The 22,023-nt window shown below is 42.0% G+C and overlaps 1 protein-coding gene across 3 annotated transcripts in view; it reads left to right on the plus strand.

Moving 5' to 3' along the window:
- The window catches only part of CACHD1 (cache domain containing 1), a 210,214-nt gene that overhangs the window by 131,788 nt on the left and 56,403 nt on the right, over positions 1–22,023 (plus strand). For all 3 annotated transcript variants that reach the window (XM_045477681.1, XM_045477684.1, XM_045477682.1), the window contains 2 exons: positions 2,019–2,125; positions 20,077–20,203. In XM_045477681.1, the coding sequence (XP_045333637.1) occupies positions 2,019–2,125; positions 20,077–20,203 (234 nt within the window). The remainder of the gene's footprint in view (positions 1–2,018; positions 2,126–20,076; positions 20,204–22,023) is intronic.

The following is a 22,023-nucleotide window of genomic DNA, read 5'->3' on the forward strand; positions in this document are numbered from 1 at the left end:
GCTCTTTGGCTGCTTTCACACTACAGTGACAGAGTTTTAGCAGTTGTGATGGAGACTGTATAGCCAGCCCATGAGCCCAAAACGTCATCGTGTCTTTTATTAAAAAGTTTGTGAGGGAATAGATTTTATGTGGCTATCTAGAGCAAGGCAAGCAGGTGAGTTCCTTGTATAGTGCCACTCCTGCGGCACAGATGTTGAAATGCTATGAGAGAGGGCTAGTGAGATTATGTTGCTTTGCCTGCATGCACACAGGCAGCTGCCGATGTATTAATTTCTTCTTTCCTCTCCATCTGTGGCTTTTGAGGCAGCAATCTCTTGTCTAGACAAATTGGAGCAGGTCCAAGGAAGAGCAACCACGTTGGTGAAGCAACTGTTGTCCTTGGAGCCACAGTTGACAATGTTGATATATAAGATATAATTCTGTACTGGGCTGGAGGCTGAACTAAAGGTCTCTTAAAATCCAGTTACTTTCTCCTTTGAGATGATATGTATCCAAACAAAACTGTTTAACTTTTGTTTTAGAACCCAACACACCAGGTGAAGACCTAGTCCCCTTGCTTATACAATCAGTTTAACGTACTAATTCTTATATATTGTGAAATGGGATCGACAGATCCTCAAAGTTCACATGAATAATTGAGTGGATCTTGATTTTTAGGAATGTTTCTTCCGGGTCATATAGTTTCTCTACCTGTGTTTATGGAATTTCATTAATGGCATTTATAAATTGATGTACGTACACATTTTAACATTAATTTTAAAAACTCTAATTTCAGATTAAGTTAGTTTTGACGGGGGACTCTTAGAAATTTCATGAGTCTTATCAGTATATCAAATCCTAAATGAGTTATTTAGAAATTCAAAGTTTTTTGCTTTTGTTACTTCTGGATTAAGTTCACTTAAAAATACTCATGGGTGGCTCAGTCGGTTGGGCGGCCGACTTCGGCTCAGGTCACGATCTCGCGGTCCGTGAGTTCGAGCCCCGCGTCAGGCTCTGGGCTGATGGCTCAGAGCCTGGAGCCTGCTTCCAATTCTGTGTCTCCCTCTCTCTCTGCCCCTCCCCCGTTCATGCTCTGTCTCTCTCTGTCCCAAAAATGAATAAAACATTAAAAAAAAATACTCATGGGGGGAATAAAAACTTGTAGGGAGTGTATGTGAATGAGATGGTACATTTTCCTCTTATTTTCTTGCAGATTGCTGTTTGCTGTAGCAAATGAGTCATTGATTACACTAGTGTTTATTGATCAGCAACTAGCCAGAGTACTTACATTGTTCTAGCCCTAACCCTAACATTGAACTACCTCTGGAAATCAAAAAGGCTTTGACTTTATTTATATTATAGTCCAGAAGGTACAAACTATGTGTTCTATACCAGGAGAGGAACTTTGTTCTCTCTCTCTCTTTCTCTCTCTCTCTCTCTCTCTCTCTCTCTCTCTCTCTCTCTCTCTCTCTTTTTTTAATTTTCTTCCCTGGATAAGAAAACCAAGGTTCAGGAAAATTGAACAGAGCAGGGATTCAGGTCTAGATGTTGCCTAAGCCCCAAACGTTCTTTCTCCTTCATTACTCACTATTTTTGTTCTTGATCACTGGTTTTCAGATAAGATAATTTAAAGAATTGTTTCATATATTACATCAGAGCTTAAGTCTGCATTTTTAAAATTATTGTCTGATTTTGTCAAATCTGTTTTCTGTATGATTTTATTAATAGTGCCTCACTCAAATTCATTAGGGAGAGAATTGGGTCAAAGGATTGTTATTTTTTAATCTCCTTAGAATTGAACTTGACTTCTAAAGCCTCCTAGAAGCAGATGTTGTTTTTTCCCATATTGTTCTGAAATGATATTTTTTAATATTTAAAATCTAAATCACAATTTACTGTTTATGAGCCGGTTATATACAATAAACAGTACAATAAACAATATACTGTTTATTACTGTTCATATGCAGTATGAATTATCTTGTTGGTTTTTCTGAATTTAATAACCGCTAAGTAAATATTGCTAATTCTATTGTTTCAGATTTGATGGGAACTTTAACACCAATGTATCTAGAACAATTAGTTGTGATCGACTTTCTACTACGGTTAATAGCCGGGCCTTCAATCCAGGACGAGATTTAAATTCAGGTCAGTAATCTCTTGGCTTATAAAGGTGAACTGTATTTCACCACATTCACACTGAATAAATGTATTGCTTTAGATGTTATCCCTTAAGATTTGAACAGAAAATATCATATACTTAAAATTGGATATTTCTTTCTGGAAGTTGACACTTGGAAGAGGGAAAGGAAAAAGAAAATCCAGCTGAACTGTATTGAGTGTTTACTGTATAGTATATATATATATGGCATATACCTTGCTAGACTCTTGAATCCATTGTCTCATTTATTAGGAGTTTTACACTCGTTATTTTAAAGGTTATTTTAGAGACCCATCTTTGCATTAGAATGTGCTGAATTTATATTCCCTATTTACAATTTTTAATTTGTTTTGGTGTTTTGGAAAGGATGATGAGGAAGCATTTCTAAGAAATGGTGCCAGGATGTTATATATTGAAGTTGCACTTTGTTCAAATGCAGTGGTAATAACTATTAGGGTACCTGTGCATATATAGTTATATATAGTTCCAAAGGCACATAGTGTCTCTGCTATCTTGTCCTGGCATTCCAGTCTATATTTCTCACCCTATTTGTCTTGTTATGTACATTTGTTGATGGGCTTCAGAACCTAAAGGCTTCCCTTTTAAGAGTTAGAAATACGGGGCGCCTGGGTGGCGCAGTCGGTTAAGCGTCCGACTTCAGCCAGGTCACGATCTCGCGGTCCGGGAGTTCGAGCCCCGCGTCAGGCTCTGGACTGATGGCTCAGAGCCTGGAGCCTGCTTCCGATTCTGTGTCTCCCTCTCTCTCTGCCCCTCCCCCGTTCATGCTCTGTCTCTCTCTGTCCCAAAAATAAATAAACATTGAAAAAAAAATTAAAAAAAAAAAAAGAGTTAGAAATAAAATTTAGACATCACCTATCAGCTTCAATCCTCAGATTTTGCCAAAGAAAAATCTGAGGCTCAGGAGATCCTAAGGCTTCCCTTATTATTGGATAGATGAAGGATCTAATCCTTAAACATGAAGAACTGTATTTCCCAAATTCCAGGTCTCTTGCAGATATGTAAAACTCTAGAGAAGATAGAGGAACAGAATATTTACTTTTAGGACCCCATCCAGTCATTGTCCGTGGGGAGAGTTGTGGTCTTTGAGAGTTGTTGTATACACAAAACAAGTAATCTAAGTAAGCCTGGAAAGGAAGAACTATAAGCCTTCTGTTGCTTAAGGATATTAAAACTCCAGCTTCGGGGCGCCTGGGTGGCTCAGTCGGTTGAGCGTCCGACTTCAGCCAGGTCACGATCTCGCAGTCCATGAGTTCGAGCCCCGCGTCGGGCTCTGGGCTGATGGCTCAGAGCCTGGAGCCTGTTTCTGATTCTGTGTCTCCCTCTCTCTCTGCCCCTCCCCCGTTCATGCTCTGTCTCTCTCTGTCCCAAAAATAAATAAATGTTGGAAAAAAAAAATTTAAAACTCCAGCTTCTGGCTAAATTAAATGATCAACCTAAATATGCCAAGCACATATTGTCTAGAGCAATATACAATGGATTTGGTTTTTGTTGTTGTTGTTTGTTTTTGTTTTTTGTTTTGTTTTTGGGTTTTTTGTTTTGTTTTTTTGGTTTTTGGGTTTTTGGGTTTTTTTGGAGCAAGTGGGGTTAATTCTTAAAGTTTACTGAAAATATTTTCCATAAAAAAAAAAAAAAAGAGGGAAGAGCATAGAGTGGACAGAGAAAATGAATTATGGAAGATTCCATAGCTGGCACAGGGCACAGAGCTGGAACTTGAATTTTCTAGTTTCCAGATTCACTCCTTACCTCTTTACCTCCCATATGCTCAGTAACACAAGACATGTTGCTGGGTCTGAAGACTTGAGTTTGAATTAGCACTTTTTGAATAGGATCGGATATAAATGTGTCCCAGAAATACACATCTTGTTAAAAATTTTTACAATATGTGTTAACTTGTGGACTGTTTGAATTAATAAGGAAAAAATATAGTCCATTACTTCTTTATATACATAAGATACAGAAGGGCTCACACATAAATGTTAATACTTACCTCTTAGTGCTGGAATAGTGGGATATGTTTACTTCCTTATTAATTTTCTTAATTTTAAATTAAGCATGCGTTGCTTTGTATAACAAGGGAAAAAATAAAGCAATAAGGAATTACACACTATTTTCCGGTGTTATTTTCAGTCCTTTCTGGTAGACAGTACCTTTCATAATACATATCTGATAGTAGATCCTCAGTATGGTGCTAAGGTTCTAAACAAAACTCCATTACCCTCCTGGCTAGGTGACTGGGACTTGAGAAAGTGCAGGCTGGGGCCAGGCTGAGGGTGGTGCATGCTCACTTGGGAGCCAGAACAACACTCTTCTGCCAGGATCTCTCACCTCAGTGGGCCAGACCTTGGAGGATCTGGAAGCTGCTGCAGCCAGGGCTCCATCCTCATTGCCTTATTTTATATGTTTTCATTGTTTCTAATAATGAGTGTATTGTTAAGATCTATCTCCGTCATTAATAGTCCTAGTGTGTACCTATTGAGCACCTTCTATGGGTAAACACTTTTCCTTTGTATTAGGTCAGCTATAAATGAAGCAAAAAGCTTATATTCTGGGAGCTGGGGGACATAAATCTTAAAAGGGCAAGGAAATATACATGTCTGATGATGAATGTTATGGAGGAAAAGCAATGTAAGGATGAGACACAGTGGTACTTTGGGCTGGGGAGAGGCGGGGGAGGAGGGAGGAATCTTCTTATTTTATAAAAGTGCTCATCAGTGAGATCTGAATAAGTGGGCTTGAAAAACCGTAAGAATAACTGGAGGAAACGTATCCCAGGCAAAGGGTGTGAGTTAGGAGAATGTTTAGTGTGCTCAGTAACAGCAAGAAGGCCACTATAAGTGTGATTCAGTGGGTGAGGATTGACAGTAGAAGATGAGACCAAAGAGGCAATTGGGGGCCAGATCACCAAGGACCTTACTTTACTGGCCCTTATAAGGACTTCAGATTTTGCTGCGAATAAGATAGGAGGTCCTGGTGGAGAGAGGTGAGGGCAAGGAACAAAGGGTTTATGCAGAGTCATGACTTGGCTTAGGTTAAAAGGTTAATCACTGCTGTGGCAAGAATACATAATAGCAAGGCAAAAGTGGAAGCAGGGAGACCATTTAAGAGGTTATCCCAAAATCCAGGTGGCAGGTGGCCATAGCATTAATAGTGCAGTAACAGTGAAGGTGGTGAGAAGTGGTTGGATTCTCAATGTGTTTTGCAGATAGAACCATTAGGATTTCCTGATTAATTAGATGGGGTGGGGAGTGTGTGAGAGTAAGAGAAGAGCTGGCAAGGACTTCCAAGGTATTTGGCCTTATCAATGAGAATGACAGTTGCCATTTTTTATGATAGAGAATACTGGTGACAGTCAAGGAATCAACATTTCAGTTTGAAAAAAGTGGGGTTTGAAATGTGCTTTAGATATCCACATGGAGAGGTGCCTGAGTGGCTCAGTCAGTTAAGCGTCCAACTTCGGCTCAGGTCATGATCTCACAGTTCCTGGGTTTGAGCTTTGCATCGGGCTCTGTGCTGACAGCTCAGAACTTGGAGCCTGCTTCAGATTCTTTGTCTCCCTCTCTCTTCTGCACCTCTCCTGCTCGCTTCAGATTCTCTCTCTCTCTCTCTCTCTCAAAAACGAATATTTTTAAAATTTTTTCGTTTTATTTTTTCGAAAATTTTTAGTGTTTATTTTTTGAGAGAGAGAGTGCAAGCAGAGGAGGAGCAGAGAGAGGGAGACACAGAATCTGAAGCAGGTTCCAGTCTCTGAGCTGTAAGCACAGAGCCTGATGCAGGGCATGAACCCACAAATGGCAAAATCATGACCTGAGCCAAAGTCGGCCACTTAACTGACTGAGCCACCCAGGCATCCCTAAAAAATTTTTTTAATTAAAAAATAGAATATCCACATAGAAATGTTGTCTAAGCAGTTGGATATACAAGTCTGGAGTCTGGGGAATGGGTCAGACTGGAGACTGAAATTTGAGATTCATTGTGTATAGGTAATACTTAAATCATGAGACCCAAAAAGGTCATCTAGCAAGAAGCCGTGGATAAAATGGAAAAGAAGTCCAGGACTGAGTCTTGGGATACTTTACTGCTTAAAGGTCACTGAAATGAAGAGGAAGCGGTAAAGGAATTTGAAAAGGAAGTCAATCTGGTAGAAGACCAAGAGAGCCATCTCCTTGAAGCCAAGTGAACAAAGTATTTCAAGAAGCAAGGAGAGGTCAACTGGGTTAAGTAGGCCCAGTAAGATGAAGGCTAAGAAACCTGACCTTGGATTTAGCAGGGGGGGGGGTGGGGGGGGGAGTCATCAATGAACTTGAATGAGGGCTGTTTGGTAGATCAGTAGACTAGAATGATAGGATGATCCTGGTTAGTTCGAGCTCTTAAAAATGGAGAGGAGCTGGAAACAGTAAGTACATGAACTGCCAGGGTTTGCTGAAAGGAAGGAAAGCTGGAGTGCCATGTGGAGTTAAGAGAGTGTTAAATTGAAAGGAGTTATAGCATGGTTGTGTGCCAAAGAGGAGGATCCAGTAGAGGAAAGCTAAAGACCCAGAAGCAAGAGGAGTGACAATTGCTGGAGCCTTTTCCTTGATTAGGCAAGAGATAGTGGGATTCCAAGGAGAGGGTCCAAAAGCACAGTGTTCATTCTTAATAAGAGGAGGGAAGGAAGAGCAAGTGTGCAGAGATGCTCATAATGGTCAAGGTAGTGGACGTTCCATTCTTCGTGATGTTGTTTTCTCAAGAGACTTAGGAAGCAAGATCATTGGCCAAGAGCAAGGCCAGAGGAAGCAGTATTGAAGACCTCTTCGTTATGTTGAGATTATCTTCTGTAACTGAGGTTTTAGAGTAGAACTCCTCTGAACACATAATTGGGAATCTTGACAGAGTTCTGTTTCATTACAGTAGTTATTAGTGAGGGGAGAGGAAGTTTAAAAAATCAGGAAGGGGAGGAAGAAGATGGTGAGGACAGAGGTGTATGGTTAAAGATCAGATCTTGAATTCTGATATTTCTAAAAGCATGACTCAAGTGTAACATACTACCCTAAGGAGAGTTGTTCTCGGCACCGTTGACATAGCTAGATTTACAAGCAGTTTTTGGCAATATTCAGGTATTTGAGAACTGACTTGCTTGTATTTGAAGTTTTGTGACATTCCACCAAGCAGTGGCTGCATCCCAAAGTCCACATTCTTGAGCAGTCATTTGTAATTTAAGAGGAGTGGTAGATGGTGGAGGGTGACCTCAGAGGCCCCCCCCCCTTTCCTCCTCTACAGCTCATGCCCCTTTTCAGAGCAGAATTAATGGACTTCATAGGCTATCGCATGTCTGATATTTACATCTGTAAGATGTCCAGCCTCGGGCCCTTTCAGACTGTATATAATCCGTCAATGGGTCCCTAATTGATAACACAGTTTCAGATTGCCTTTCAGACTAGCTGGAAACAGACTCGCAAAAATTGTAAACCATTCTTAGCTTTATTTAGCCAAAACTAGGTCATGTGTCCATCCATCTGACACACATGTATATTCTTTTTCTTAAACCTACCCCTGCCAGATCTCTGCTTTCTAAACTGACTCCTTGTCCCTGATTCCATTCAGGCAACCAGCATTTGACAGTTCATGCGTTACATTATGGTGCTGGTAATGTTTTGCTCAGATTCCTTCTTGCTTTTATCCCTAGTTTCTCTCCCTCCCTCCCTGTCTCTCTCTTTTTTTAAATTCCTGCTGAGCTATTTTCTTGTGCGTAGCCTGATCCCTAAAGAGAGTTTATTTGAAGAGTCCAAGGAAAGTTACCTCTTGCTCCCTTGAGTTATGCAATTGAGGTGTGAGCAGAGGGGGAGTTAGTCTTTCTTGCCAAAAGAAAAAGTGCCTGGACTTTTTTTATATTGTGTTTGATTTAAAGACCTCATTTGAAGTTGCAAACTTCGATCTTGGTAGCGTCGCAGTCTCCATCGAGAAACGGGATTCACGGGGCGTAAGGGCATCTGTAAGTCAGGTTACAGCGGTACATGCTGCTGGAGGCACAGGTGGGCACCAGGGCCTGTGTTGCCACTTTCAGGGGCTTCACTGCATCCTTCTGTGAATGCCAAAGATTGTGTGTTGTAGGCTTCTCTCTCTCTTCTTTAAAATGCCATGGGAATTATCTGTTCAGTATGCTAATGCCAATGCAATGAAAAGCTTGTGTTCTGTCTAAAAACCTAAAATAAGAGAATAAAAATCAAACTAGGAATTTCTCGTTTCTTTTTATGCCTGACTGTCCGAGCTTCATGATTGCATTAGCGTCACAAGAGATGTGATAATTATTCATATAACATCTAAAAACTGTTCAGTCACTTAGAAATCTAGAGGTGCCTGGGTGGCTCAGTCAGTTGAGCATCCAGTTTCAGCTCAGGTCCTGATTTCATGGTTCGTGGGGTCAAGCCCCGCATTGGGCTCACTGCTGTCAGTGCACAGCCCACTTTGGATCATCTGTCTCCCTCTCTCTCTGCCCCTACCCCACTCTCTCTCTATCTCTCTCTCAAAAGTAAGCAAACATTAAAAAAATACTATTAAAAAACTATTCAGTCACTTAGAAATCTAGATTGTTGAGGCTATGCGATTCAGTTTACATGTGTGTGTACACGTATATACAAAATTAAGTATACAGAGGCCTCTTTTCTTCACTGATTCCCCTTCAAGTTCCAGCCCTATAATGGGTGCTACTGCAAAGACTAGTCTTTCTTATAGTTTGTCACAACAACCCTTTTATACTGATTGCAGAAGATTTTATTAGTCGCATATATTCTCATATGCATCTTCTCTCATAATACATATCATAATGGATACAGCCTGGTTTTGTTTTTGCTTTAGTTCACAAATATATCCTGAACATTTCTTTGTATATATGTGAATAAATATACTTCTAGATCATGGTGGTAATGATTGTATAACATCCTTGAAGTAGGGACACCTGGGTGGCTTAGTCGGTTAAGTGTCCAACCCTTGATTTTGGCTCAAGTCATGATCTCATGGTTTGTGAGATAAAGCTTCGCATTGGGATCTGCGTTGACAGTGCAGGGCCTGCTTGGGATTTTCTCTCTCTCTCTCTCTCTCTCTCTCTGCGCCCCTCTTTATCTCTCTCTCAAAATAAAATAAACTTAAAAAAAATCCCTGAATTAACCAGTCTGCCCCAGTTTAACATTTAGAGTGTCCCAATTTTTTTTTTTAACTGTATCATTGTTTCCCTGGAGGGATTTCAGGTGACCCCTCTTCAGTTTTCCTTGACCCCTGTGTAGTAGTTGTAACTTCTTTTTTGAAGTTCTGTCATCCTTTGGTTTCTATAAAATTACTCTGTACCGTTTACCTGTTTACTTCTGAGTCCTTTTCATTTTTCTTCTTAAGCTCCTTTTTCCTCAGGTAGAGGTCCCCACATGTCCTCTCTTACTCACCTTCCTCACTTCTAAATGTTATCTCCCCAAATGTTCTCAATTTAGCCAGCACCTTGGCTCCTACCACATGCTATGAAATATTCCAAATCTCTCATTCCAGCTGTGGCCTATTTGAGTTTTTTTTTTTTTTTTACTGAGTAACCAAATTTAAGACACACATGTCTCTGTGATTATTCTGTAGCTACCTCAAAAATTAAATTTATTTAAGTTTATTTATTTTTGAGAGACAGAGTGAGAGGGGGAGGGGCAGAGAGAGGGAGAGGGAGAGACAGAACCTCAAGCAGGCTCTGCACTGTCAGCCTGGAGCCGGACGTGGGGCTCGAACTCATAAACCATGAGATTGTGACCTGAGCCAAAACAGAGTCAGATGTTTAAGCGACTGAGCCACCCAGGCACCCCGCTACCTCAAAAATTAAACAGACAGCTCACTTTTCTCTAAACTTCTCCCCAGTCTGGGCTCACTATCACGATTAGTTCCACCTCCATCCTGGTCACACTGGGAATTCTTCCTCACCTTTTTCCACCTAGTATTTCTCCAGGTTTTAACAGATTTCTCTTGAGTTGGTGATCAAATGAGAGTGTGAGTGAGTGGATATTGTTAAGCATTTACTATGTACAAGACCCCTCACTAGGCATTTACTATGTGTGCTTCTTCCTGGGTATTATGCTGACTTGTGATGTAGTTCTCATTGTCCCCTTTGCACTGAAGGGGCAACCTGGCTCAGAATCCGTAGTTCAAAGATATGTCTTGAATCCCTTTGTCTTCTCCACTGCTAATGACAATAAACTTAGGTCTTCATAGACCTTCCTGTTAATATAGAAATTAATATAGAATATAGAATTAAATACAGAATTAATATAAAAAACCTCCCATTAGGTTTCTCTGCTTTTATTCTCTTTTTCAATATGTTCTGTACACTATAGATATTTTGCAAACATCTGCGCTGTAACTCCATTTCTCAAAAACCTCTGATGACTCACCTGTAAGATAAAGTAGAGGCCTTTCATCTCCATTTTCTCCTCCTCCTCTTCCCTCTACCCTCAGGGAATCACTTTCATTTCTTCAAATCCCCAGTCTCTCTCACTCTTCCATACTTTAGCTTATGTTATTGTTTTTATCCTAAAATACAGTGCCTGCCTTCTCTGACTTGTAAAATGTTGCTCATTCCTCGGGGCCCAACTTCTGTCATTTTTCCTGACTCTTATAGGTAGAATTCCTTGTCGGTTGTACAGGTTGGGTTCACTAGGGGCACGCTTCATGGAGACTGGCAGCCTGCGGGAAAAGGAAAGAAGTGGGATTGAGCGGTGGGAGAAGTTGGGCTGAGATACAGTCTCAGTGGAGTCCTCAGCCACCTCAGGGGAAGCTTGGAGGCTTGGTGGGGGGGGTGTCATTCAGAGTCATGTTGGCCCAGCTACAACTCTTCTTTATTATTTTACTCTACGGTACATTCTTAGAAATTGAATTTTTTATCTTGAATATCTACCTGATCCTCTGCTCCTTTTCATTTAGTTTTTATTCATTGAGTTCCCGATCTAGTGACCTGCCCATAGCAGGTACACAGTAAATGCTTTTTGATGAATGAATGGAAGGAAGGAAGGAAGGAAGGAAGGGAGGGAGGGAGGGAGGGAGGGGGAGAGACTAGGATTTTCTTTGTGCTTTTGTTTTTATAATGGAAGAGCCAAGCCTTTTGAAGGACCTTAGTGAAGAAAAGAATGTGGTTGTAATTTGCTTGCAAGGTAGCGCTGGTTTCTTTAGCTTTACAGCAAATCAGACATAAATATCCCAGGTATATAGAATGACACAGACTATGCGCATGAATAATATCATCCTACATTTGCATGATACTAACTATGGTGAGTCCAAACACACAATGTACTCAAGAAAATCAATCTGCTCTGCTTCTTAGTACCTCATAAACCATCTCATGTTTTCATCTTATTCTTACCATGGATACCAAAGACAAGTATCCAGTCCATTTTATAGATGAGAAACAGGCCCAATTGATCTACCTAAAGTCAAACAAATTGTTGGTATTGAGATGACTAAACATTATGTGTCCTGACTCCTAATCCAATGGGCTTCCTACCACAGACAGCTTAAGATGAGATTTTTCCATCCCTGTAATCTGCCTACTGACATTTCAAACTCTTTATGTCTAAAATCAAACCCATGTCTTAGACTCTTCCAAGCCAGCCTCTTCCCTCTCCATGTTCCATGTGTCAGTTAACAGCAGCTTCATTTTACATGTCACCGAAGCATGAGATCCAGAACCAACCATGACTCATTCCTTGTACTTCCTCCTAAGGAGCTTCTCTCAGGTAGCATCTATATATGCTAGTTTCTGTGGCAGACACCAAGATAATCAAGACAGAATTTTTACTCTCAAAGCTTAAAAACAGTTGTATATATGTATTTATTGAGGGGAGTGAAGGGAAGGAGAAGATCAACAGACAATACAGTTACTATACAGCTAAGTGCTATGATGATAAAGGTCCCCTGGAGCACTTGAGCCCAGATTCTAAGATTGAGCTGAGTCTCAAAAGACAGCGGGAATTATCCTGATGATATGCATGTGGTAAGTACATTTCCCATTTAGAAATCTATAAAAAGTGCAGCCAGCACAATCAGTATCATTGTATAAGAGGGAGTAAGTAACAGGAAATGAAGGTAACACTAAGCTAGTTTTTAACCACTTGTATATTACTCTGAGGAGTTGGGTTTTGGTTGGGTTTGGTTTTGATTTGTTTTTTAGCTTGGAGTCAACAAGCTGACAGACTTGTAAGCAGCATAAGCCAGAGAGCTTTGTGGAGAGTGCACGGAAGTGTAGTTAGCCTGGCAGAAAAAGAAAACCGGACTAGACTATTACATGTTATCCAAAAGTGGGAGGGGGCAGTCGAGAGATGGCCATGGCATAAGCAAAATGGCTAGATGAGGGATAAATGAGACGGCAAGAAGCAGAGAATCTTTGTAGATCACTCACTCTTCCAAGTTGTTTGGCTGCGAACAAGGGGAAAGGTCCCTGATAACTTAGGGAAGAGATAGCATGAAGGAAGTGTTCTATTGTTTCTGCTATTGCTAATCATTTAAGTTAGGGAAACTTCATTGTTTTTTAAGTTAGGGAAACTTGAAAATGTTTATATGCTGAGGACAGTCAGTCTAGGAAGAAAGTAGAACTAAGGAAACAGATGGGACAATGGAGTTAAATGTCTTGGTCCAGTTGTTCCAGTCATCAGAGTCACCTGGAGTGCTTTGTCAAAAAACCCAGCCCAGACCTGGCCACTCAAAATGGTGGCTTGGTAAAGCTTGGGAATCCGTAGGTTGCAAAAGCTGATTGTGACAATCAGCTAGGCTTTGAGAACTCTGTTCAAAGTTTCTCCTACCCTTTCCATGAATGTTTGGAGATCACCTGGTCCTTTGGGTCCTCTGGGTGTGGTCTATTAAAAGGAAGGAGATAGAGTAGTAAGTCCTACACTGATCCTAGATTGCCCCAGAAGTTTATTCTGGATTCTCTGAGCCCATGACCAGGCTGTCTTAACCAAATCAAGGACAGAGTGGAATGGTTAGTTTTGCATTATGTAGATAACCTAGAATGGATACAAGGAACTGTGAGTTTGGAGCAGAACCAGAGATTTGAGTATGTTCTCTCCTTCATATTAGACTGAAGTAAATACAGTGGGATTAGCTGGGTCAGCTGTCATTAAGTTTGGCAGTGGCCTTTTACTAGCATGGTCATTGTGGTGGAAGAATCACTGGGATACATGGCCTGGAGCCCATTCAGGGGTCAGAGCTTAGGGTCACTCTTCCATTCCTGAGGCAGAATATGCTTAGCTTAAAATGGGAATAATAATATCTCTTTGGTAAAGCTCCACAGGAAGCCTTCAACTCTTGTTTGGCTCTTGCTTAGCTGTCAGACACTTGAAAGATTAACCTCTATATGCCTTGGTTACCTGAATGCTAAATTAAACCTACCTCAAAAGGTTGTAATGAGAATTAACTGGGATAATCTGTATAAAAGACTTAGCAAAGTGCCTGGTACATGACCAAATACTCAATATGCCTACCACTCCTGAACACATAAACAGTGTCTGAGGGTCCATGAAATATGGCTCCTCCAGAATATGTGGTAAAATGATGCTCTAGAAGAGAGCTAGGAGTAGGAACTGGAAGGTGTGATACAGAGTATAATGCCACAAATTTGGTTTGGAGTCCTAAAAATGTTTGTTTTATTCCCCTCCAAAATGATTGCTGTTGCACAGAATATTATTGAAATGTGCTCTGTATTTCTGGTCTTTTGGGGAAGTGTGTGTGTGTGTCTGCCTGCCTGCCTGCCATTCTGTGTATTTAGGACAGCTCTTGTATCTTATATTTGGCAAGCTGTGGGAGGTAGATAGCTTTGTGTGTTTAGCTGAGTAGTGTTGGGCTGGGCATCAGAAAGGCCAGAGTTCCTTGAGGTGGGAGGCAACAAGCTTTCTACTACAGAGCAATTTCTTTGTGTTTCTGCCTTTGGTGGATAATACCATCAGGAAAAACCAAAGTCCCAGCCCAACTACAAGCAGTTTGTAATCCATCTATTTCTCATCAGCCTGGTGGTTTAAGTATTAAAAAGGGCAGTCAAGGAGTTTGGGGACATGGTTTCATTTTGACTAGAGAAGCTGATGGAAGAATTGGTCAGATGTAGATGGTGAAATTGGAAGGGAAATATTTGGGGGCCATGGGATCTGGAGCCCATATGTTAGAATTCTCCACAGACAGCATACTACATTGAATGCAGACAAATCTTGAGACTCAATAAATGGGAAATAAAGAACGCCTATAAAGGGGAATGGCACATTTTTCTTAAAGTAAACTCTACCTCTAACGTGAGGCTCAGACTCACGACCCTGACGTCAAGAATCGCATGCTGTGCAACTGAGCCTGCCAGACACCCCGGAAAGGAACATTTTTTAGCTGCTTTTCCGACAACGATTTGTGTGTTGTGATTCAAGAAAAATAAGCCATTGGGTATTTTGAAATTGTCTTTGCTAGAATTAACATAGGAACTATGAGAGAAAAATAGTAAATTTGTTGAAAGCTACACAGAAAGTGACCTGGGGAACAGAGCTTGCCTTTAAAGAACAAGGAGTTGTCACGGGAACCCCCTCGTTTGTTAAAGGCCAATATGAATTTTCTCTCTCATTCTGTCTAAATGTTTCTTGGTCCTATTTGGACATTTTCCTTACTCTTGGGTCAATAATAATCATCTCTTAGTACTGACTACCAAGTTATTCTAAGTTACTAGGAAGTAAGAATACTAATTTTTCCTCCTTTTTTTTTTTTTTTTTTTGCATAAACTTGATCAAAATCCGTTAGAAATTTGCTCTTTCTAGTTGTAAATCTTTGCGCTTCCTTCCTTCCTATTGACCCTCATTCGTTACCCTTCTTACTTCTCTTTGGTTTCTAAAGGATCTATGGAAATACCTTGTCCAAATCCATCACGTAGAGACTAGAGATGAGGACATTGTGAGAGTTCAGTGGGGGCAGAGGTGAAGAGCCTTGGCCAAGACCATCATTCACTGGTTCATCTAGCAGTTAGTGACTCAGTGCTTCCCAAAACGAGGCAGGCACCAGGCTCTGTGATGAACTTGGCTCCAGACTCTGCTCCTGCCCTCACAGAGCTTATGGCAAGTCTGCCTGAGAGACCTGAAACATAGCCACAAAATCAGTACACTGACCATTACTAACTTTTGCTATAAGGAAAATACAGGGAGCTATGAGAGAGGATAATAATTGCGGTGGGGGGCGGGGGCGGGGGGCGGTCAGGGAAGGTCTCTCTGAGACGGTAAAAGAGTTCTTCCGGGCTAAGGATCACCTTGTGTGGAGAACTTGGCACATTTGCCGAACTGAGAGATGTAGCTCTTGACATACAGTGTAGTGAGTTGAAGAGGGTAAAAGTGAGGTTAGAGCGGGGCGCCTGGAGTGGGGTCAGTTGAGTGTCTGACTCTTGATTTCGGCTAAGGTCATGATCCCAGGGTCATGGGGCTGAAGCCACGCTGAGCCTGGAGCCTGCTTAAGATTCATTTTCTCTCTCTCTCTCCTCTCTCTCTCTCTCTCTCTCTTTATATATATACGTACTCTCCATATATACACGTATACGTATATATGTATATATACGTATACGTGTATATATAAAGTGAGTATGGAGAGTAGGAAGGGGCCAGATGGTGCAGGGCCTTATCAGTTTTGGATGCAATGCGAGTTGTAGCACAGTTGGAAACCTTGGGAGGGTTTTCAGCAAAGCAATGTTGGGATTTGATTTGCATTTTAGAAAGATGCCTTTGGATGCTGTACAGTGAGTAGATTTAAGGTCAGAGAGCTTGCCAGTCTTAGAGATGGGACCAAAATCCATGGCTTCCTATTCCCAGTCCATTCTGATTTATCAGCATCTTCTAGTTCCTAAGTGCCAACCCAAATTAAATAGTGCAAAATAGCATTGGGCCTGTGTCCAATGGGCTTTCTTATGTTTATTCAAATTGACAGTGAAAGACCCCTCCAATCTGTTGAACACCTACAGAATAATTAAGAGGTCTCAGTGATATAGTTTCTCAGTGGCATAAAAACTCTATTCTCTAAAATATGCTTTTAATGGCTTAGTGTCACTCAGAGTCCTGAGTGTTATAATTAGCTTGACTCTGCCTTCTGAGCTACAGTATGTGTCTGTGCCCTTTTCCAGCTAAGCCAGCCTGTGGGGTCAGTGGTGAACCCCGTGACATTGGACTGCTCAGCTGGCGTGGGCCAGTTTTAGCAGCTCAGCCATTTGTTTTTTTCTCACAAGATTAAATGCTCACATTAGCTTAAGTCTTCTTGCCATTGTCCTATCCTTTCTGTCATGTGCCTTCTTAATTGCAATTATTCACATTGTATATTTACACACTAATGCAGCTGGTTATTTTGATTGAGAAACACCAACATTTGTATATTCTGCCTCTCAAGAGACTTTTCAGTCTGCTGATTGCCAATGCATTCAGCATCTATTCACTGACCTCATAGAGGCACTGTCGTGCTCTGGAAAGAGCATGTGGCTTTGGAGGCAGACACACCGAGATCAAGTCATGACTCTGCCCTTGAGCAAGTTCATTCAGCATCTGTAAAATGGATATAATAACAAACTCCTAAAGTAATTATGAAAATCAGCACACTGTGTGTAAAACTGGTCTGTACGATACTCAGTAAACTTTCACTGTCTTATTATCAAATCAGCCTTATTGAGACATAATTGACAGGCCATAAACTTCACAAGTGGAACATACAGTTGATATATTTTGACATGTATCCTCTCCCAAAATCATCAGACAAGCAGGCTTTTTCTCTCTCTAATTACATATTTCTGTGCCTGTCATGCTGGCAGTGGTGTTGGGAGAACAGAGTGTCAACCGTTATCGTTATCCTTGCTCTATATTGATTGAGTCACGATATCGATCTTTAATTGGATTTGGCATTGGAAGAGAGTTGGTTAAAACAAACGTGTCACAGATGGCTGAGAAAGACTACTTCTGAGCAGAGGCTCCCAGCCTGTATGCTGCACACTTCAACCCTGCAGCTCTCACGGAGGGAGCACCTTGATATGAAGAGAACTGGGCATCTCTGCTCAAGGCACAGAGGTGACTCTGATACAGAACTTGTCCTCAAGGATCTCCGATTCTGGGGATGGAGGAGCGAAAAGTTACCCGGAAAAGTAATTACTCTAACCAGAAGGTGGGAGAGGTAAGATGCTGGAGGATTTCAGAGACTGTAGTAGCTTCCAAGTGGGCAGAAGCTCCAGGGAGGAAGAAACCATTTACTGCCACCTTCACATGTGTCTGTCTGAGTTAGGTGTGCAGAGCAGTTGAGACGAATACAGGTCCTACCCGTTGATAGCCTAAAACCTGACACTGTGCATCATGGGCCGGCAGGTTGGACATATGCCCAGCCTTTTCCTGGACAGTGTCCAGCATTTCTGAGGAAAGAGCAAGCATGCAGCACCCCGGCCCAAGTTATCCAGTGGCCCCAACACCTCACTAACTTCTAGGAATGGGGGAAGCTGCCTCTGGGTTGCCTGTGTGGAAAATAGGCCTCTATTCACCTCCACATCTTGGTCGGAGAGGGGCCCAGTTGGGGTTCACACCACAGTGATAGATTGCTGCTGGGCCCTGGGGTCCTCATTACCATCATATCCATCATCTTCTGCTAGTACCGAATAATGGATGAAATTTAATCAGATGCCAAAGGAGTTCTCAGCAGGAGGGTTTGAGGAACCTTGCCTGATACTTACGCTCTAGTGGCGGAATGATTATAAGGAACCAAAATGATCTTTTGTGGGGAGACTAAATGTATCATGCACTGTATGAATCCTGATTTATTTTTAAAACATTCTCGCTCTCCTTGGCTCCCCTTTTAATAGTCTCACTGTAGCCTGTTTATTGTTACAGATGTTACTTTTAAATGAGGTCATTGAGCTTTACTTCCAAAGGCAGTGTTTGCCTTTTTATTGCCGGCTCGGCAGGGCTGCCTCAAGACCAGTGCTAACATGAGATCAAGGCGAAGGCTTCAGACCCCCAGAGAAAGAGCCGCCTCCATGTTGACATGCACTCACCTCAGCCATAGGTCTCCAGGGAGAGCGTGGTCGCCTGAGTCCAGGTGTTGACCTTGACCTCTGCCTGGCAGAGTAGGACGGGCACCGGCATTGTGGTCACGCGTGCTTGACTGCCGTCTTGTCCGCGGGGAGCCCTCAGGGAGGCCAGGAAACTCTGAGAGGGCTTCTTGGTCTGTAACTTGAGGATAATAATTTGTTACTCCTAGAATTTTTGTGAGGATAAAATACGCTGCACTTTCTCAGTGTGTGTTTGGTGGGGTAATCGCTGAAAGCGTGAGGCACTGACCATGCTTTAGGCCCTCCGTGGAGTGCATATCACACACAGTGCAGTCAGGGGACCAGCACTATAACTGAAGGCCCACTGACCAAATCCAGCTCGCCGCTGATTGTTTGTAAATAAACTCTAATTGGCACACCCTCACACTTAACGCCGTCGTCCGTGTCCTGGCTGCTGTGGCACTACAGCTGCTGAGTCCGATGCATTGCAACAGAGACTGCTTGGTCTGCAAAGCCAGAGTTCTTGACTCTGCGACTCTTTGCAAGAGTTTGCCGACCTCTGAACCAGACTCCAGGGTGGCCGCGTGGCGGTCAGAGCTTCTATACATTCTTGTCAAATGCGCGTCGCACTTTCTCTTTGCCTTTGCCCAGACTCCTCCTCCCCTTGCTTTGCGCCCCGTGACCTGCTATGTAAGTCTTCTGGTGGATCAGTTAGTGCGACAGGGCTTGGTTTTTGCTCAACTGTGTGTATCCTGCAGCACGTAAAGCAGTAACGTACACATAGTGAGTGTATAATTTGTAACTGATTTAGTGGGGAAGAGAGTCAGAAGGGCATCAGAGAAGGGAGAGGATAAGCAAGGCTTCATGGAGGTTTGGGGACAGGACTGCATGCGGTAAGGTAGCTGTCATTCCTGCTGCACGTCAGTGGCGTCGGCGGGATACAGTGTACGTAGGAAGGGAGGCGATACCGCGTGGTAAGAACATAGGAACCAGGACACCCAGGCTTGAATCCCGATATGATCCTTTACTGATGAGACTTTAGACAAATCACTTAAGCTCTCTAAGCGCATTTTCTTTTTTTTTTCTTTTTAGTTTTTTAATTTATTTTGAGACAGGGATAGATAGTGTGCAAGTGGGGAATGGGCAGAGAGGGAGAATCCCAAGCAGACTCTTCAACACCAGTGCAGAGCCCGATGCGGGGCTCAAACACATGAACCTCGAGATCATGACCTGAGCCAGAGTTGGATGCTTAACCAACTGAGCCACCCAGGCGCCCGTCTAGGCATATGTTCTAAAGTCCAAAGTAAGGAATAATAATACTGCCTTCATCATACAGCTGTTTTAGGGGTTAAATGAGATAACATGAAGGAAAGCCTGGATCCCAGTACTGGCACATTAGAATCACTCTGTAAGCTATTACTGAATGATGGTGGTTCTGACCTTTCAAGTACCATCTGTGCTGTTTTCCTCATTGTGGAGTGAACGGGGTCAAGGTCATGGGTCTAGTCCCTCTGGAAACTAGCCCTTTAATGTCACTCTTTTCCACAATTAGAGAATGTACCCCAAGCCAGCAAGTGTATGCTGGTCCAACAGGGACCAACCTACTGAGGGGAGAGGCTAGTGCAAATGAATCATTCATGCTGGGAAAATATTCCAGGACATAGAGTGTCACCATGCAGTGTTAAGAATAATAGCTTCGTTTGACTGAAGCATTCATTACATTTTTCTATTCATGGGTGTTTTTTAAGGAGCAGAAAGAAAATGTTTAGTGGAAAATTTACAGCCTTAGATCTAGTGGGATTTCTTCATACTACAAGCAGTTTATGCAAAACAGATGCCTAAGGAGCGGTGCCTGCCTGCACCTGTGGATTTGGTGGTTATATTTCATTTTCCCCTCTCCAGTTCTTGCAGACAACCTGAAATCCAACCCTGGAATTAAGTGGCAATATTTCAGTTCGGAAGAAGGAATTTTCACTGTTTTCCCAGCACACAAGTTCCGGTGTAAGGGCAGCTATGAGCATCGCAGTAGGTATGTTGACTTGCTTGCTAAATGCTAAGGTTTTAATTACTACTTAAGAGTCATCTGTGTGAAATAGAGACTCCTCATTTACATACATGGTTCTGCCTCGAAGCTGTGATTTCAGGAACTTGTTCTGAAGTGATTTCACCACTGAGCATATGTGGCTATGGAAACGCTAGGAAGGGCAAATGATAAAGCCCAGAGTTTGTCTATAAACTGTCTAACAAGCCAAAGAAAACAAAATATTCACTAAAGAAATTAAATTGTTGGAGGCGCCCAGGTTGTTTTGAGCTTCAGGCATCTTTGGTGAGACAGAAATGATAATCCTTTCTCTAAAGTGCCACCCTACATGACGTCATAGCCTGTCTCAGAGTGGACTTTGTGATTCCCAGCTTTCCTTTCTGTGACAATGCGCTTAGCCGTCTTTTTGAAATTTACATGCAATCTGAGCTACTAGAAGTTTTAAGGGTGTCCAGAACACATTGGATTGAAGATGGTTAACATCCCTGCTCTTCTCACGGAAATGAGTGGAGTGTGTACCGTTTAGCCAGAAGGGTGGTAATGGTGAGCTCATTTGTGTGACAAGACTCATCAATTTACAGAACCCCTTAGGCAAAGGTACTTCCCTTTTGAATCCCTACAGCTTCCCTTCACAGTGTCAGATGTTTGATGCCAGGAAATCTGGAGCTAGTGCAAGATGTTCGTTTTTCATGCCATTTTTTGGAGTCTGAATTAGCCATCCCTTTAGCCTCTCTTTATCTTTACTTTAAATTGTGTCTAAAATTTTCCCCAGGGAAAATACCTCTTCTGTGCTTTTCCTAGAAAGATCTTTGTGTTGTTGGTATGGTTTCTACTGTTCCCTCTCTAGACATCCTGGTTGAAGACTTCAGTGTCTTAGAGACTAGACCAGAAGCCATGACCTTGGGTCTAGTCTGGCTCATCTAAGGAGAGGCCAGAGACCCCATGAACCATCTAATTTGCATTTACTTCTAAGAAGATAGTTTGACTGGCATGCTGCTGTTAATGAATCACCCATGAGGGAAAGTCCAGAAGGACAAGCAGGGCCTTGTCACAAATCATCAGCACTCACCTCCACTTGGAAGGTTTCATGCATATCCACTCTGAACCTGCATTAAACCAACCCTCAAGGCCGTCTTCCCTTGGCCAAGTAGTAATCCAGGTTCCTCCCCTCATAGATTGCTGTTCCCAGCTCTTTACTTAACTGTTGCAAGTTCTCTACATCCTTTGAAATGTGGAATGGGTTTTCAGAGCTCACAAGAAAGGAACCCGTGGATACAAATCATGCTGTGGGGACTGATTCCCTGATTTTACATTTAATGTTACTATTTATACATCCCTCTAAAACAGTTTTTTAACAACTTATTGTGACAGTGTGAACACATTCTGCTTTTCATTTCATATGGGTTGAGTTGGAAAGGAGATACGCTAGGTTTGTTTTTGTTTTTGTTTTTTGTTTCTTGTTTTTTTAATTCACTCACCTTGCCTGGAAGATGTGCAGAGTTCAGTATTTGACATGGTTGTCCGTGTTGGGATAGTCAGATTTGCTTCCTTTCTGGTTTCTCTTTCATTTCTGTAGCCATCTCTCCTGGATTCTTTTATTCCGTTTCCCTACTGGCTTAATGTTACTGACTAGTGAAAGTACGGTGGTACTTCAGGGTTAATGTAGGACGTTTGGCTTGAGAACAAAAGTGTAAACTTGGCCAGATTTTAAAAGATTCTTTTTTTTTTTTTTTTTTTTTTTTTTGAACTTTGCCTATATTTCTTAATTTGTGCCCAGGCTTTTGTGACTCAACTGGCATCTGACATTT

This window comes from Leopardus geoffroyi, chromosome C1 (genome assembly GCF_018350155.1).
Source record: "Leopardus geoffroyi isolate Oge1 chromosome C1, O.geoffroyi_Oge1_pat1.0, whole genome shotgun sequence".
NCBI lineage: Eukaryota > Metazoa > Chordata > Mammalia > Carnivora > Felidae > Leopardus > Leopardus geoffroyi.